This window comes from Colletotrichum scovillei (genome assembly GCF_011075155.1).
Source record: "Colletotrichum scovillei strain TJNH1 chromosome Unknown Contig00003, whole genome shotgun sequence".
Classification (NCBI taxonomy): domain Eukaryota; kingdom Fungi; phylum Ascomycota; class Sordariomycetes; order Glomerellales; family Glomerellaceae; genus Colletotrichum; species Colletotrichum scovillei.
This window is the reverse complement of record NW_023336261.1, coordinates 160,633-174,935: the sequence shown is the minus strand read 5'-3', so window position 1 is coordinate 174,935 and position 14,303 is coordinate 160,633. Positions and strand designations below refer to the sequence as shown.

Genomic DNA, 14,303 nt, shown 5'->3' with positions numbered 1-14,303 from the left:
CCGCAAGACGCCTTGATCGTACGGTCAGCTACACTTGGTAGGCGATATCAAATACGCCTTATAATTCTTGGAGAATGTGTTGTTGGAATCGTTTTGGTTTCTTGCTCTCATTGCTGTACTCGAGCACGGCCGCTAACAGCCTGCCATTCTTTGCTCTGCCAACCTTGGAGCTTCTTTAGCTTATGACACTCCTTTGCCGCAGGGCCGATTCTGAGTCTTTACAACCGGCTTTCAGTAGAGTTTACTAAGATATAGATGGCTCTGCGTTCAAGCCAGTGGGTCGAGATTGACTAAAGATTAGACGAAAGAGCACATGTTGCTGGGTACACAAGGCATGAACCTTGACAAAACATCTTGGAGAGAATCATTCCTTGGTACGAAATTGTTCGGTACAAGGCTGATATTGGCTAATTATTCTAATCAAAGCATTACTCGACATTCTCAATGCCCCTCTTGCACTTGACAGGGCCGCCCTCGGGAGGGTACACCACGATACGGTCGATATCAGCACCCTTGAAGTCAAAGCCGTTCCACAGCCCACCAATAGTGATAGTGTTGTTCGCGTTCTTCTCCAGAGTCAACTGCAAGGGCGTGGAAAGGATAATACCCTTGTGGCTATCACGCTGGAAAAGCGTCTCAACCTGCTGCTCGTTGCCGTTCACCACAACAGAAGCCACGCGACGAAGCTGCCACTTTCCGCCGATGCGGTCGGGCGTGCCGCCGGGCTGGTCGCCGAAACCCATGTCGTCCGTGTTCTGGTAGTAAAACGACACCCACTGCGGCTCGCCGGCGCCCTGGATGCCGGTGAAGGTAACGGTGCTGTCGTTGCCGTAGATGCCCGTCACGATGGAGCCGCCGCTGGCAAAGGTGGCTTCCTGCTTGAAGGCTGCGCCGGCCGTGGTGGCGGAGTCGTGGGCGTAGTAAGGTGTGCCTTCGATGGGGGTGACGACGCCCGTCTTGACGTCGAGATCGTAGACGTCGTGCCATTCTACGTGGACCGACTTCTTTTCGTCATCAATGACGAGGGGCAACCAGATGTAGCGGCTCTCCCAGAGGGAGTTGGAGTCCCACTGGTCGCCGAGGTAGAGGTACGTCGTGACCTCGGAGCCCTCGATCTTGAGGGAGAAGCCGGACTGGGAGTTATACGTGCGGGTGTAGGCGTCAGAAACAAAAAAGGGCTGGGACCAGGGGCCGGCGAGGGAGTCGGCGCGGAAGGCGACGACGTTGTTGGGGCGGTAGCCCGTCTTGTGGGACATGAGGGCGTAGTAGCTCTTATCGGTCTGGATGATGGTCGGGGCCTCGAGGTCGTACTTGTCGAAGCGGTGGACGACCTCGGTCACGTTTGTGATGTCTTCGTTAAAGGCCGAGATGTAGACGTCGCGGCCCTCGCGGCGGTCGCCGTTGGAGTACAGCGAGTAGGAGCGGCCGTCCTTGTAGTCGGTGAAGATGCCAAAGTCCTGAGACCAGTTGCCGAGGGGAGCGGTGGCGTCGACAAAGGTGTAGGGGCCAGAGATGTTGGGCGAGGTGGCCAGGCCTTGGAGGAGGAGGCCGTACGTCGAGTTGTCGGCGTGCCACCACATCTGGAACGAGTTAGTCGCGCTGGAACCCAGATTTTGTTTCTAGTTCGAGGCAAAAACCTACGTGGTACTCTTTGGTGGGCTCGCTGTAGACGACCTTGGGGCGTTGGATAATCATGTTGGTCGAGATGTACGGATGGCCCTCGATAGGCTCGAGCGCCTTTCCGTGGAACTCCCACGTCGCGAGGTCATCGGAGCTGTAGACGGAGACACCACCGCCTTCCTCCTGGCCCTCGATCTTATACTCGCCGAACCAGAAGAACTTGCCCGTGTCCTTGTCGAGCGTGACACCGCCGGCGTGGGCGTTGACGAGATTCCCCTCGTTGTCACGCCATCTGCCGCCGGGGACAATCCACTTGGCAGCGGCGAGGGAGGCGAACAAGAGGCCGGACGAGAAGAGCTTTGCGAGCGCCATGTTAGGAGAGGACTTGTGCTGGGACGAGAACGGTCTCAAGATCTCGGCCTCTCTACCATCCTCCCGACTGGGGAATCACAATGCGACCCAAGGTATTTATACCATCTTCATGACTTCATGGAGGAACCGGCTGAGATGAGCCGGTTGGCATTGGCCCGAAAGCCGAAGCGTCTAAGCCGGGCCATTGAGAAGCGTTGGAAGTCGCGCAAGGCCAAGACCCTTCCAAGAACCACAAGAAAGACTTTTTGGGGGGGAGATGCTCTAGCAGATGATCGGCCAAGGTGCCATTCCAAAGGCACGAGATGGGTGCGGACTGCAGGAGAGGAAGAGAGGGGGGGCTGGGCTAAGTAGAGTGCCAAGCTGCAGGGCCAGGGGACGAGAGAGAGAAGCAAAAAACCTGGAGAAATTTCCGCCGTTGAGAATCACTGAAAGTTGTGTCGGTGCGGGGGAAGCTCCAGAAAGCTTCACAAGTCTTGGGAGACTTCATATAACGACCCCAGTCCTCCCCTAGTTCAGACCTTCAGACTAACCCAAGATCGATGGACGTGCGGGGTTTTAGCTCGCGTACCGTCGCATCCTTCTATCCCGCGGCCTGGAAATTACGCCTTTTCGGGGGCAGATGTCCGCTAGGCGTTGATGTCATCTGAGTGCGGTGAAGGCGAGCTGTCAGTGTATTGAGAGAGAATCTTCCGTTGGACCGTTGAGTTTTGGCATCCTTCGTCTTGTCCTTGGTCCCAGCAGCTTGGCGAGGGTTGCGTTCGGCTCATCTTGACCGGCCGGGTATGCCATGATACGCGAAGACAGGTGGGCAAATACGAGATGAACTGCGTGAAGCATGAGCAAATGACGGATGTGACACTGGTCCACCCGAGCTCACGACCTGAGCATTCTGATGGGTCAATTGGCAGCGAGATTCCCAAGAGCGAAGAGAAGTTTGTTCAATGGGGTCAGTGGTACAGTACTAGACTCGAGGAAATATGGGATGATTCGGGCTCGTCTGAACCCTTGAAGGCCATCCTGTAATGGAGGGGTGGTTTTGGTGGCTTCTTCTAGCAGAAGCATCCCTCGCTGAGTAGCGAGTACCCACTATGGGTAGTTGAACCATACAACGACGCTAAGATCATTGCTTTCATCCTCTCTTTTAAATGCCATGGAGTTCCAAGACATCAAGTGCGAGCCAACAGTCAATACATCTGTAGGAAAGGTCTTTGCTTTTCACAGGAGCCGCTCCGTTGGCAGGGGTGGTCCGAGTGGAAAACTGTTGCGCTGTAGCAAAATCTCTCAAAGTCAGCGTTAAAGGTGTACTGTCGAGGTTCATAAGTCCAGACTCTTCCTCCGCAAGGGTCCGTATGAACTCCCTCCATAGCAATCGAGAAGTTTGGCTCACATCTGGATCCAGTCCATTCATCGAGGCATCGGCAGACTCACGATGTTTTCTCCTCATATGACAGTGGAGGCGTCTGGTAGGCTGTCCTCGGTAAGATCGCTGCTGTCTCTATAAACTCAACAGTCGCAGCGTCTTCATAGCTCGCAAACGGCGCAATAATCACATAGAAAGGCCTTCATCTTCCTCTTATCCTCTTCAACATGATATCGAGAGGTATGGCATGCCTTAGACCATTGAGTAACGCTCATCGAAATTCGACTACCGGTTCTGGCGTGGTGGGGTAGCAAGTCTCGGCTAGACGGGTCGTGGGGCTTCTTAGACCCGGGATTGAGGCAGTTCTTTGAGCTCGTGGGATCATGGACTTGTCTTATGCTCCAGATGAAGCAGGCAGCAACGACTTTTTTAATCTTCATCGAGAGTTCAAGAGCCGGGCCGAGCGGGAGATCACCATCCTTCACCGACGAGGCTCAACATGATTCTCCGTGAAATTCTCCGGAACCTTGCCCTTAGTGGCCCAATGCCGATGACGACTGATGGCGCAATTGCATCAACCCCAGATTTCATTCGACAGAATGCTATTGGCCCTGTCGAAAGTATGGAAAGCAATATACTCCAAGACGACACGCTTTCCCGACGTGGAATTGCTCCGTTGCCTCGGAGTTGACCGCAATATCAATCGGTGAAATTGAGGCTCTCCTCTAAGTTGCTGTATACGCGGAATGGATGGAGATGAATTGGTTATATAGCTTTCAATATGTCAATACCTTAATCCTAGAACTTGTTGTGCATTCCGATTACTCTTCAGTCTTCACGAAGTTATTGAACCCATTCTTAGCTCAGCATCATGTTGCCTCAGCTTTCGCTCCTCGTGGCCCTGTGCCCTCTAATGGCAGTGGCAGCGCCCTCAGCCCCCGAGCTTGACAAGAGAGCAATCACATGTTTGAAAGTTGGCGCGACGGCAACGGCAACATGGACCAACAGTGCTGGCAAGTCATGCACATTCACCGGCGTAGTCGGAAGCAACTACGGCACTAACCTCGCCGGGTCTGGAGAGTGAGTCTTACTCGCAATGCTTTGCATCTGATTGCTGCTAATGCTAAACTTAGCTACTCTTGCAATGGACGCTGCGGTGCTGGGTGCACTGGAACTGCCGTTGGCAACGTCTACACACAAGATTGCTTCTCTCACGATATTTGCTCGTACTTCAACAGCGCCAGTGGCGGTGCCAGGTAAGCAGATCTCCGAGTGTTCTTTATTTTGTCTGTTCGAATAACTCATGAATCATGCTGATCTAAATGTAGCGATCCCAACTGTGGTGCCGCGTATAACGCTGCTGTTGACGACACAGCCTTGGGTGCTCTCAATGGATGTGGGCAAACAAACCCATCAAACGCGGTGTCGAAGCCATCAACACAGCCAGTCTGCAGTTGAGAGAGCAGATGAAACAAGTACTATTCGGACTGGGCTGTTAATTCACCATTTATCAATCTCATGTAAATATTGAAATACACGGTCAAAAGCAACGAGTAAGTGCAAATTGGGTGAACTGTTAAATTGCAGATTGATCCATAGAGAGGTGAAGTAACTATGTACAGGTCTCAAAAAGGTCTGTGAAAGAGAGTGTAGAAGAAGAGTAAGAAAAGAGTGACTTGAATGCCAAAACCAGAAAAGAGAGTTCCTAAAACCTTTTGTTTACGCCTTCTCTCCGAACCCCAAACCAAGTCTATGACGCTAAAAGTAAAAGAAAGGCTAAGTACCGAGCCAAAAACTCCATTGCTACCCTAACACGCATCAACTTAGTTGATGTAGATGGCGCGGAACTGGGTGTTGACGTGCCATCCGGTGCTGGCCAGGGACGGGTTGCCCTTGTTGTAGCAGGTCTTGGTAACAAAGTTGTACACGATCTTGGTGCATCCTGATCTCAAGCGGCACAGAGCAATGCAAGCGAGGTCGCTGGGAACGTAGTACCAGATGTCCGTGGCTGGGTTGTTGGTGAAGTCACTGCTGGGGCAGACTTGGTAGGTGGTGCCGAAGTAGTTGACGGTGTAGGTGGGAGCCAAGCACTTGGTGAGAGCGGTGCCGTCGGTGACCTTAACGAGGGTCTGGAAGGGCGCGTTGATGTTCCAGTTGGAGGCAGCGACGCTGGGGCTACCCTTCAGATAGCAGATCTGGGTGGTAGGGTTGTAGACGGCCTTGGTGCAGCCAGACTGAGCCTCGCAGGCAGTGGCACAGTCAGCGTTGGACTTGTAGCCGTAGTAGATCTGAGGGCTGGGAATCATGAAGTCGGTGTTTGCGCAGACAGCGTACAGTCCACCAGCAGAGCCAACGACATAGCTCACTGGGCTGGGACAGGCGGTGATGGGCCCGCTGGAGACCGCCGTGCTGCTAGTTGTTGCGGCGGCGGCCGAGGAAGATGTGGAGGTCTTGATTGTGGAAGCAGATGAGCTGCTGGATGTAGTCAGGGTCGAAGAAGTGGCGGCCCGCGAGGTAGTAGATGTAGAAAGAGTGGAAGGGGTCGCGATCTGAGACGTGGACGAAGTAGACGAAGTGGTCGATGTCGTAGAGGCTACCGCGGCATTGCCTTGAGGGCAAGTCCAAGTGCCCATATCAGAGGTGTAAGAGTACGAGTAAGCATACTGGATGGTGTAGACATCGGAGCCAGAGGTATATCCCGTGTTGACGGCGTAGCTCTTGTCCCAGGTGCGCGAGTACAGAGCACAAATCTGAGCCTGGACGACACCATTCTTGACAAGTGAGTAGCTGGTGAAGAAGTGGCAGTAGAGACCGTTGAAGGGGTTGGTCTCTTGTCTCTGAGAAGCGCAGTCGGCAGCGCAGAGAGAGGGGTCGTACGCGGCGTTGGTGTGAGCCCTATAAGTGATGTAGCTGTTGCAGTCGCTGGGGGCGTTGATCGTGGCCGTATCGGTGAATGTAGAGTTGTAGCCGGTGACGGCGTAGTCGGGTGCTGTAAGCTGGTATCCGTTTGAGCCAGCAATCACAACGTGGAAGTCGTTCCTGTATTCACCACTGTTGGTAGCGGTGGAAGGGCCGATGCCAACACCCCAGAAGCTGCACTTGATGACAGTTGTGCTCGAGGGGTTGGGGCAAGCCGTGCCGGGATCCTGGCTGGGATCTCTCTCGAAGAAGACGTTGAAGGCTGTACACCCAGTGTTCGATTTGCAGTCAGCTGCGCACTGCGAAGGACTGTAGGTGGCATAGGTCTTGTAGCCCATGTAAGCCGAGGCGGAGGTCGCAGACTGGAGGTTCTGGAAGGTCTGGTACCACCCAGCCGGGGTGACGGCCGCCAAAGCGGCATTGGACAAGTCCGTGTCGGCGAGGAAGGCCGTGTCGGTGTCGGTGGTGGGGACCGGGCCACTGCCAGCGGGAAGAGCGCTGCAGTCGCCGCGAGCGGCCAGGTTGTTGACTTCCCTCTTGGTTGCTGCAACAGTCTGGTTGCCAACACCAATGGGCACAGTCTGGACAGTCGAGACTGGGATGCTGGCTAGCTCAGAAAGAGACAGAAGCTGAGCCGAGCCGGTTGCCGTCAAGGCGGCGAGAACGGTAAATGAGCGCATCTTGGAAGTTGGAAAGATGAAGCTGTTGTTAGTATGTAAAGTCAATGATTGTGAAGAAGGAAGAAGAAGGAATGATTGTGATGAATGACTGTGATGAGTGTGGAAATGATAGTTGCATTGGTCGAATCTGTCCAAGAGTTATATACATCTCCTCGCCACGATTGCTTCTAGCCAGAGAACCTTAGGCTTCGGTTATCCAACTTCCAATCCTTTGAGCTACGGAAAAGCCTCATTCATCGCCTGATTGTCACTCTAGTGACCAGAAGCTAGCGGAGTCGTTGCAGAATTAGGCGCACCTCGCTCTCGGTACTCGGAAGAAAATCTTTGAGATTCGGCCACTGACGCTGCAGACCTGACTCTTGGGACTCTGGGCATCATACCGAAGCAAAAATAGCAACCATGCTTCAAACTGTAGCGCGAGTCTTTTCTCAAAGACTCTTTGTTTGATCCGAAAAAACGGGTGATGTTCGAGGATTGTCTTTGACAAAGGAGTGGCCCGGTGTGGCTTGAACGTTCGCCTGTCGGATATCGTTGATGCTAAGAAGCCTCTAATCCATATTCTGCTAGTTCATGGCGGCGCTCGTATTGCAACCAGCGTCGCCGTCAATCAAGCTAGTAGTGTCATTGGCACAAAGTCTACGATCCGGAGACCGGAAAGCTTACCTTTTTTGTCAACGCCCTGAGGATCAGAAACGATACTGCCTCTACAATAGATTGAGGTGAGTAAAGGGTTGAGACGGATGGTGTGATGGCCGATCAGAAAACTATTCGTGGACTCTGGAAACTCATCATGACATCCAAAGTACCTAAGGTAGATCCGACAAGAGCTTCTCCGGATCGACATTGCGCATCGAGCATCGACGTGCCAGCACAGCATACCAAGTAAATCAGTAGATCTAGACTTGTCGATCTGGCGTGGTACTGACAGCGCGATATTACCCGAGTGCCTGGGTTCCCGCTTGGCCCCGTGTAACTCAGGTGGAACTGCTACCGTATAATTAACTCATGACAGACGGCGCCTTCCCTTAGACTTTGACGGGAACGCCGCCTTACTGGGACGTCAAGTTCCCCTCACGCTAGCAAAAGCGAATTCGTTGACTAACAATGAGCGATCTACGCTACTGCAGGGCAGGCTTTGAAGAATCGGGAAATCGGCTGCGACTGCAAAGTCAAAATTCTACCAACTATTTTGGCCATTCCACTTCTGGGGATTCCAGTAGATTGGTTGAATGATCCATCCAAGTAGTGTTTCTGTTACCACGTGGTTGAGATAACCAATATTGGCGGGCGTAGCCTAGCGGCGCCTTCAATGACAGCCAGCTAGTCAGTTCGTAGAGAGCAAGCAGAGCTACTCTCTGGTCAGCTTGAGGCTAGACTTCTCCATTATGGAGCATAAGCTCCAAATGTCAGATACGAGATCAAGCTTCCGGGACTCCCAATTTGGAACAGTCCAGGATCACCTTTCACGTAAACATCGCACAGGTTTGTTCAGCTTTGGTAAGATCACCTATCGGCCCAGGCCCCTTAGTAAGTATGGTGAAGGGCTTAATATGATGAGGTTTGTATGATCTAGCCCTACTTGTCTTTCGGTCTAGTCTCCAGATCTGGTTGTTCATGTATCAAAGGAGGTTGAAAGGTGAAGCTTTACGCGGGGCATGTGGCATTTTGATCCTGAGGTTGACTGATATTTGTATATTCGAATTTCTAACAGTTGTTTCTCTCCGTACGGAAGCAGAATATGTTGATGGTTCCGTCCGACTGCTCGCAGCAAGTTGCGCCCAAGTCTGGCGCTGAACCTCCAAAGCAGTTGGGCTTGCAATTGGCGCAAATATTTTGACACTACGGTAGATACACAGAGTCAGTTTACAACTAATAGAGAGACTGAGTGGTTAACGCCAGACAGAAGTGAGAGACTTACGCTTGTTTTCGTTCCCTTGTCAGCAGGACAGCTACCATCTGCAGGAGCGCCAGCGCAGAAGATGAAAGCGGCAGAAGCGGGAAGAGCGAATTGGGCCAGCGCTGCGACAGCGAGAGTAGGATGGAACAACATTTTCGTCTTAGTAGTTATAGGATATCTTTCGATGTAGAAAATGAACAGAAATAAGAGATCGGCTTTTGTCTGGGAGAAGCTCTGCTACCCGATGTATTGATAGAACAGTGACCAGTCATCTCTAAAGGCTGGGAGCAAGCTGTTGTTTATACGGGGTGGATGCTGTGTTCATCTCGCAGCTTCTTCATTCGTTCGGGATACATTGTCAATGTATCCAAGTTCCGCAATCCGTGGATCGCGAACTCCATCCCCACGACTTGGTTCGTCCAGAATAAGTTGAGATGACTTGACCCAAGTGACCGACCAAGGGTGGCCTCGCCAAAGCTGGAACTCATCCGATACATCTAGTACATTACTCGTCATTCGACAGTCCTGTGGGAGCAAAGAGGTCCGCCGTCGAATGATGATCCTCGAGAGATCTCCGCAGGAACCCTGCACGAATGCATGATCCAAATACAAAGCTTGTTGGGCGTCGTGAGTCGTGGAGGCTGTGAGTTACTTTTATCCCATGCTTAAGCTTGCAAAAGCTGCTCATACCAATGTATTTGGGACTTTCGCTTACCGTGCCCCGATAGGGCTTCGTCATGTTGCTGCACTCGTTCTCCTGCGATAAGTCACCGCAGCCGAGACGATTTGACAGCGGTCCCTCCGAAGTTACCGATAATAAACATAGTAATATTGGTCTCGGTGATCTCATGATTCCCATCCCGCTTAAGTAATTTGCAATGCAGTTGAGAGCCTGAGACGCGGTGCGCCCGTAATAGCCGCAGCGACCGATTTGCTGATGGGAACAGAAGTTTTACCTCTCATCGTCTGGCTTGGATTATTGATCAGATATCAAAGCCGCCAGGCGCTGAATGACCGAGAATGAAGATACGCCCCCGTTATCTCATATAATCAATTCAATGGGCGGCTTTTTCTGAAGTAATAAAGCTGTTGTACTCTTCTTTAATTATTCTTCAGGACCCTACTGATATCTGCTAGAGTCTGCTCGAAGGATCATCTTAAACAGTTCAATGTCATTCCTCGCATCTAATGCACTCGTCTTCGGAGCCTTCCCGTTGACAACGCAGTCATACAACTCGAGGAACTCATTGGTGTAAGGATCCTGGTATGTCTTCCTGACTTTGCGCTCTTGGAAGCCATCATCCCCGATCAGTTCTCTAATGGTCATCGTGACTGGTAGACCCTTGACGTATGGCGTGTCGAAGTCAACGCGAACGATCTTCTCGGGAGAGTACACCTCAATGTGTGCGTCAAATTGCGGGACTTTGCTGAAACCTGACTCATAAGTGACAGGGAAGTCGTCGTACTTAAACAGGACGCTGAAGATGCCAGGGAAGGTAAGACAAGCTCCTGCAACACTCTTCGGCATACCGATGATTTCTCTCATGGCTGAAAGATCATGGATTCCGAGCCTATGGATTTGTTAGTAATGATGCTCTTTCACTTTTGTTGAATGCCATCATACCCTCCTAGAAGTCGTAGCATCAGTTGAGAACCAGGGGTAACGGGAACTCCAAACTCTTTCGCCAGAGCCTGCTCAGAGATGTCTGCCTCCCGCTCCAGCCTGTCTTTGGTGTCTGCATCGCTGTAGTCGCTGAACTTCAGTGGGAATGTGCCGGACTGGTCGACAAATGTTGAGTTGGGTCCGATGATGTCCCTGACTCTCGCGTACTGGATCTTCTCCATGCCGCCAACTTCCTTCACCGCATCGGTAAATGCAGTTGCGAAACGCCGCATGGTACCAACCATGACCTTTCCCTTAGACTTCTTCTCGGCTTCGACCAGGAGATCTAGGTCTCGGAAACAGACGGAGGCGGGCTTCTCGATGAGGGTGTACTTGTCGTTCTTGAGCGCCAAGAGGCCATGCTCGACATGGTACGCATCAGCGTTGGCAATGACTACCACATCAACGTCTGGCGAAGAGCAGAGTTCTGCTGCATCAGCCGTTGTCTTGGGCGTTCCTCCTTGCACCTTGCGGGCGCAATGCTCTAGAGCTTGTTGTGAGATGTCGCAGAGGTAGGTGGTTTGGTAGCGATGAGAAAGGAAGTTGAGGTTGGGGATGTGGGCTACCTGAGTGATCTCGCCGCACCCGATGATGCCCACCCTGAGGATGGGCGTTTGCTGCTGGGCACTCATGTTTTAAGGTGTCGTTCTTGGTATTTGAGGAAAGTCGTCGAGGGCCTCTTAATGTAAAATGCACATGAATCTGGATTCGAAATCTGGATGATTCTCGCCGACTATCTTGTCTTAGATATGCCTGTTCTTACGATGTTGAGAGGCGTTCGTGATGGCTTTTGTAATTTTGTCAAGCTCCTGTGGGTACAGCTCCAGCAATGTCGTCAGCTTGAGCTGCATTGTTGAGCCCCGAATATCATTGGACACCTGAAGATGGCTTTGAGACCACTTTTGCTTTGGTAGCTTCATCCCATGATGATTCGAAATAATTGGAGAAGTCAAAGCATCTGGAAGTGAAGAGGCTCCGACACTCCCCGAGACCAGCTTAGACCGAACCGTTGCCCGCGGAGTATCGGAGCCACGCCAAAATTGTTAGTGCGAGATCTAAGGTCACCTAGCTCGGTCGAAGACGCGTCCCGAAATGTTGCACGCCGCGACGATGCATTCTTCCCCGCACACTCCCCTGGCCTCCGACTTCCTGAGAACACCCATCCCGAGTTCCGGTCCCGCGTTTACCCCATGGGGATGGACCGGGGTCATGAAGTCGTGCAGAGCTACCGAGAATCTGGTCTGACCTGGACCTTAGGCGGTGGCTGGAAAACCTGGAGTTGGTTGCATTGTCGATGGCTCTCCTGAGGTAGATAAATAGCATGGCATCGCATCTTGTTCTCGAGTTTAAGTCATCCTTGTCGCTTCGACCAGGAGCCTGAAACACCTTTACCAACATCCCAGCGGTGACAATCTCAACAGTCAAGAGATCGCGCAGAAAAACCAACCTTGACAATGGGCTTGTTTTCTAAGAAGACGGGAGCAGAGCTGGCCGCAGGGTCGGCTCTTGCAGCTGTAAGTAACCTTCTTTTTGATTCTCCTAGGTGAGGAGCTACTGACACGCGACAACTAGGTTCTACCCGCAAATCCCAAGCCGTGGTATTTGACACCTCATCTACTGAAGTTGAATCTGTTGCTGCTCGTGCCTCTGTTTTCTTCTGCATCTGTCGGTTACGATGGTATGGGTTCTCGATCCAGCTTTGTGAATCGCCTAACTGACGAGGGAAAGGATCGATGATGAACGGCCTGCAAACCCTCCCTCAATGGCGCCAATTCTTTGGAAACCCCGAGGGCGCCATTCTTGGTCTCATGAATGCTGTTTACCCTCTCGGCAAAGTTGTAGCACTCTTCGTCGTAACGTACATCTCGGACAGATACGGTCGGAAGCTCCCTCTCGTTCTGGGCTTGGCAGCCTGCATCGGGTTTGCCATCTTGCAAGGCATGTCCAAGGACCTTCCAAGCTTCGTCGTCGCAAGAGCTTTGCTAGGCTTCTTCACAACTTTCATCAGCCAGCCGAGCCCTATCCTCATCACGGAATTGGCTTACCCTACCCACCGAGGCCGAATCACAGCTTTGTACAACACATTCTTTGTACGTTGAATCTTCGAGAAGGCCCCGACAGTCTTTGGAAACTTGCTGACGAATATTTTGCGTAGTACTTTGGCTCCATCTTTGCTGCATGGTGCACCTTTGGAACCTTCAAGATTGCGTCTACGTGGAGCTGGCGAATCCCGTCTCTGCTGCAAGGAGCGGTTCCTGTGATCCAGCTTATGGGTGTCTACTTCTTGCCCGAGTCCCCTCGGTAAGTTTGTCTAGTATCTCGACTGTACACATCCTAGCCTTACTGACCGCCTACTGTAGCTGGCTGATGCGCCGTGGTCGTAAAGATGAAGCCAGAAAGGTCTTCGCCGACTGTCACGCGGGTGGCAACCTCAATGACCCTCTGGTCGACTTCGAGATGCGCGAAGTCGAACTCACTTTGGGCGAGGAGGCTGAAGCCATGTCTCAATCATCTTGGCTCGAACTCGTGCGAACTCCTGCCAACCGAAAGCGAACACTGATTGCCTGTATTGTCGGCTTCAGCTCTCAGTGGAACGGAGTCGCAGTGGTCAGCTACTATCTGAGTCTCGTGCTTAACACTATCGGCATCACTGAAGTCAAGGACCAGACTTTGATCAACGGAATGCTGCAAATCTTCAACTGGATCATTTCGACCTTCCTCGGAGCGCTCATGGTGGACCGTTTGGGTCGACGACCCTTGTTCCTGATCTCCACGGCAGGCATGCTCGCGAGTTACATCGCATGGACCGGGTTGACGTCTCACTTCGTCGCCAGCCGTGACGAAGGAACTGGGAGAGCGGTTGTAGCCTTCATCTTCATCTTTTACTTCTTCTACGACATTGCTTGGACGCCGCTCTTACAAGCCTACCCTGTCGAGATTTTCCCTTACACCCTTCGTGGTCGCGGCTTGTCGGTCACCTACATTACTGCCTTCACTGGTCTGATCATCGGCAATCAGGTCAACCCGATTGCAATGAAGGCGATCGCATGGAAGTACTATATAGTCTTTTGCTGTGTCCTGGGAGTCTTGTTCATTGTGATTTGGTTCCTTTTCCCCGAGACAAAGGGTCACACACTGGAGGAGATCCGCGAAGTCTTCGAGGGCAAGCCCGCAAATGCCAAAGTCGAAGATATCGAGGGCCGTGAGGAGGAAGAGACCAAGAAGGATGGCAAAGTTAAGCAGGTTGAGCTAGCATAGAGCGATGGCCTGTTAAGAGGTCTACTTCTCATGATCTCAAGGATGCACAAATTCCGTACAAGTCAAACCAGGAACTATTTGAATAAAGGAAATTGATGCATCCACGACCAATGCCATTGAAATGCAGTCGGCCTGCTCAAGTTTGCTCTGGTGAGCATTGGGAGAAAGAAGTCTCAGTCGAAGATGTTGGCCTATTTGGCATTCGCAACTCAAGGCTTAGTTGCATGTTTGGTGCCAGCAAACCCACGGGCAAGCTGCAAAAACTGAGAACTCAGCGGTTTAAGCAGACGACGCTCAAGAACATTAGTGCGTAAATCATTGAAAATCATCCCGAAGGACTGAAGTTTTGACTGATCAGGTGGGGGAGTCATGCGTTAGACATGGCCTCAAACGCAAACGCTGGAAGTAATGCCGAATGAGGCAAATGTGTCAGCCCATGTTGATCTAGAGCCAGCTTAGTATGCACTCCAACTCCGCCAACTCCGCTGTTGCAAAGCCTTCTCGGATGAGGTCAAGAAACCCGGGACAGACTTC

At 52.0% G+C, this 14,303-nt stretch overlaps 6 protein-coding genes across 6 annotated transcripts; 2 read left to right on the top strand and 4 right to left on the bottom strand.

Annotated features, from left to right (window-relative positions):
- Positions 1-428: 428 nt before the first annotated feature.
- On the bottom strand, positions 429-1,992 carry HER10_EVM0003557 (glycosyl hydrolase family 43 protein; the record flags this gene model as incomplete). The annotated part of the gene is made up of 2 exons (XM_035473230.1): positions 429-1,580; positions 1,642-1,992. The coding sequence occupies 2 exons, from the start codon at positions 1,990-1,992 to the stop codon at positions 429-431; spliced, it is 1,503 nt and encodes a 500-aa protein (XP_035335844.1).
- Positions 1,993-4,223: 2,231 nt separating this feature from the next.
- On the top strand, positions 4,224-4,810 carry HER10_EVM0005264 (uncharacterized protein; the record flags this gene model as incomplete). Its single annotated transcript, XM_035474886.1, has 3 exons — positions 4,224-4,432; positions 4,486-4,608; positions 4,681-4,810. 3 exons carry the CDS (start codon positions 4,224-4,226, stop codon positions 4,808-4,810), a joined length of 462 nt encoding a protein of 153 aa, XP_035336015.1.
- Positions 4,811-4,916: 106 nt separating this feature from the next.
- On the bottom strand, positions 4,917-7,038 carry HER10_EVM0012640 (uncharacterized protein). The gene has a single exon (XM_035482032.1). The coding sequence runs from the start codon at positions 6,949-6,951 to the stop codon at positions 5,176-5,178; it is 1,776 nt and encodes a 591-aa protein (XP_035336685.1). The 5' UTR covers positions 6,952-7,038; the 3' UTR covers positions 4,917-5,175.
- A 1,617-nt stretch (positions 7,039-8,655) lies between these two features.
- Positions 8,656-9,001, bottom strand: HER10_EVM0005089 (uncharacterized protein; the record flags this gene model as incomplete). The annotated part of the gene is made up of 2 exons (XM_035474714.1): positions 8,656-8,790; positions 8,870-9,001. 2 exons carry the CDS (start codon positions 8,999-9,001, stop codon positions 8,656-8,658), a joined length of 267 nt encoding a protein of 88 aa, XP_035336000.1.
- A 967-nt stretch (positions 9,002-9,968) lies between these two features.
- Positions 9,969-11,143, bottom strand: HER10_EVM0012722 (oxidoreductase; the record flags this gene model as incomplete). Its single annotated transcript, XM_035482110.1, has 2 exons — positions 9,969-10,419; positions 10,473-11,143. 2 exons carry the CDS (start codon positions 11,141-11,143, stop codon positions 9,969-9,971), a joined length of 1,122 nt encoding a protein of 373 aa, XP_035336693.1.
- An 822-nt stretch (positions 11,144-11,965) lies between these two features.
- Positions 11,966-13,769, top strand: HER10_EVM0005710 (lactose permease; the record flags this gene model as incomplete). Its single annotated transcript, XM_035475315.1, has 6 exons — positions 11,966-12,025; positions 12,084-12,189; positions 12,240-12,601; positions 12,667-12,812; positions 12,872-13,077; positions 13,111-13,769. 6 exons carry the CDS (start codon positions 11,966-11,968, stop codon positions 13,767-13,769), a joined length of 1,539 nt encoding a protein of 512 aa, XP_035336061.1.
- Between the last annotated feature and the right edge of the window lie 534 nt (positions 13,770-14,303).

What these genes read in the sequence shown, in the direction of transcription:
- HER10_EVM0012640 (XM_035482032.1), bottom strand. Translation starts at nt 6,951, where the DNA reads ATGCGCTCATTTACCGTTCTCGCCGCCTTGACGGCAACCGGCTCGGCT.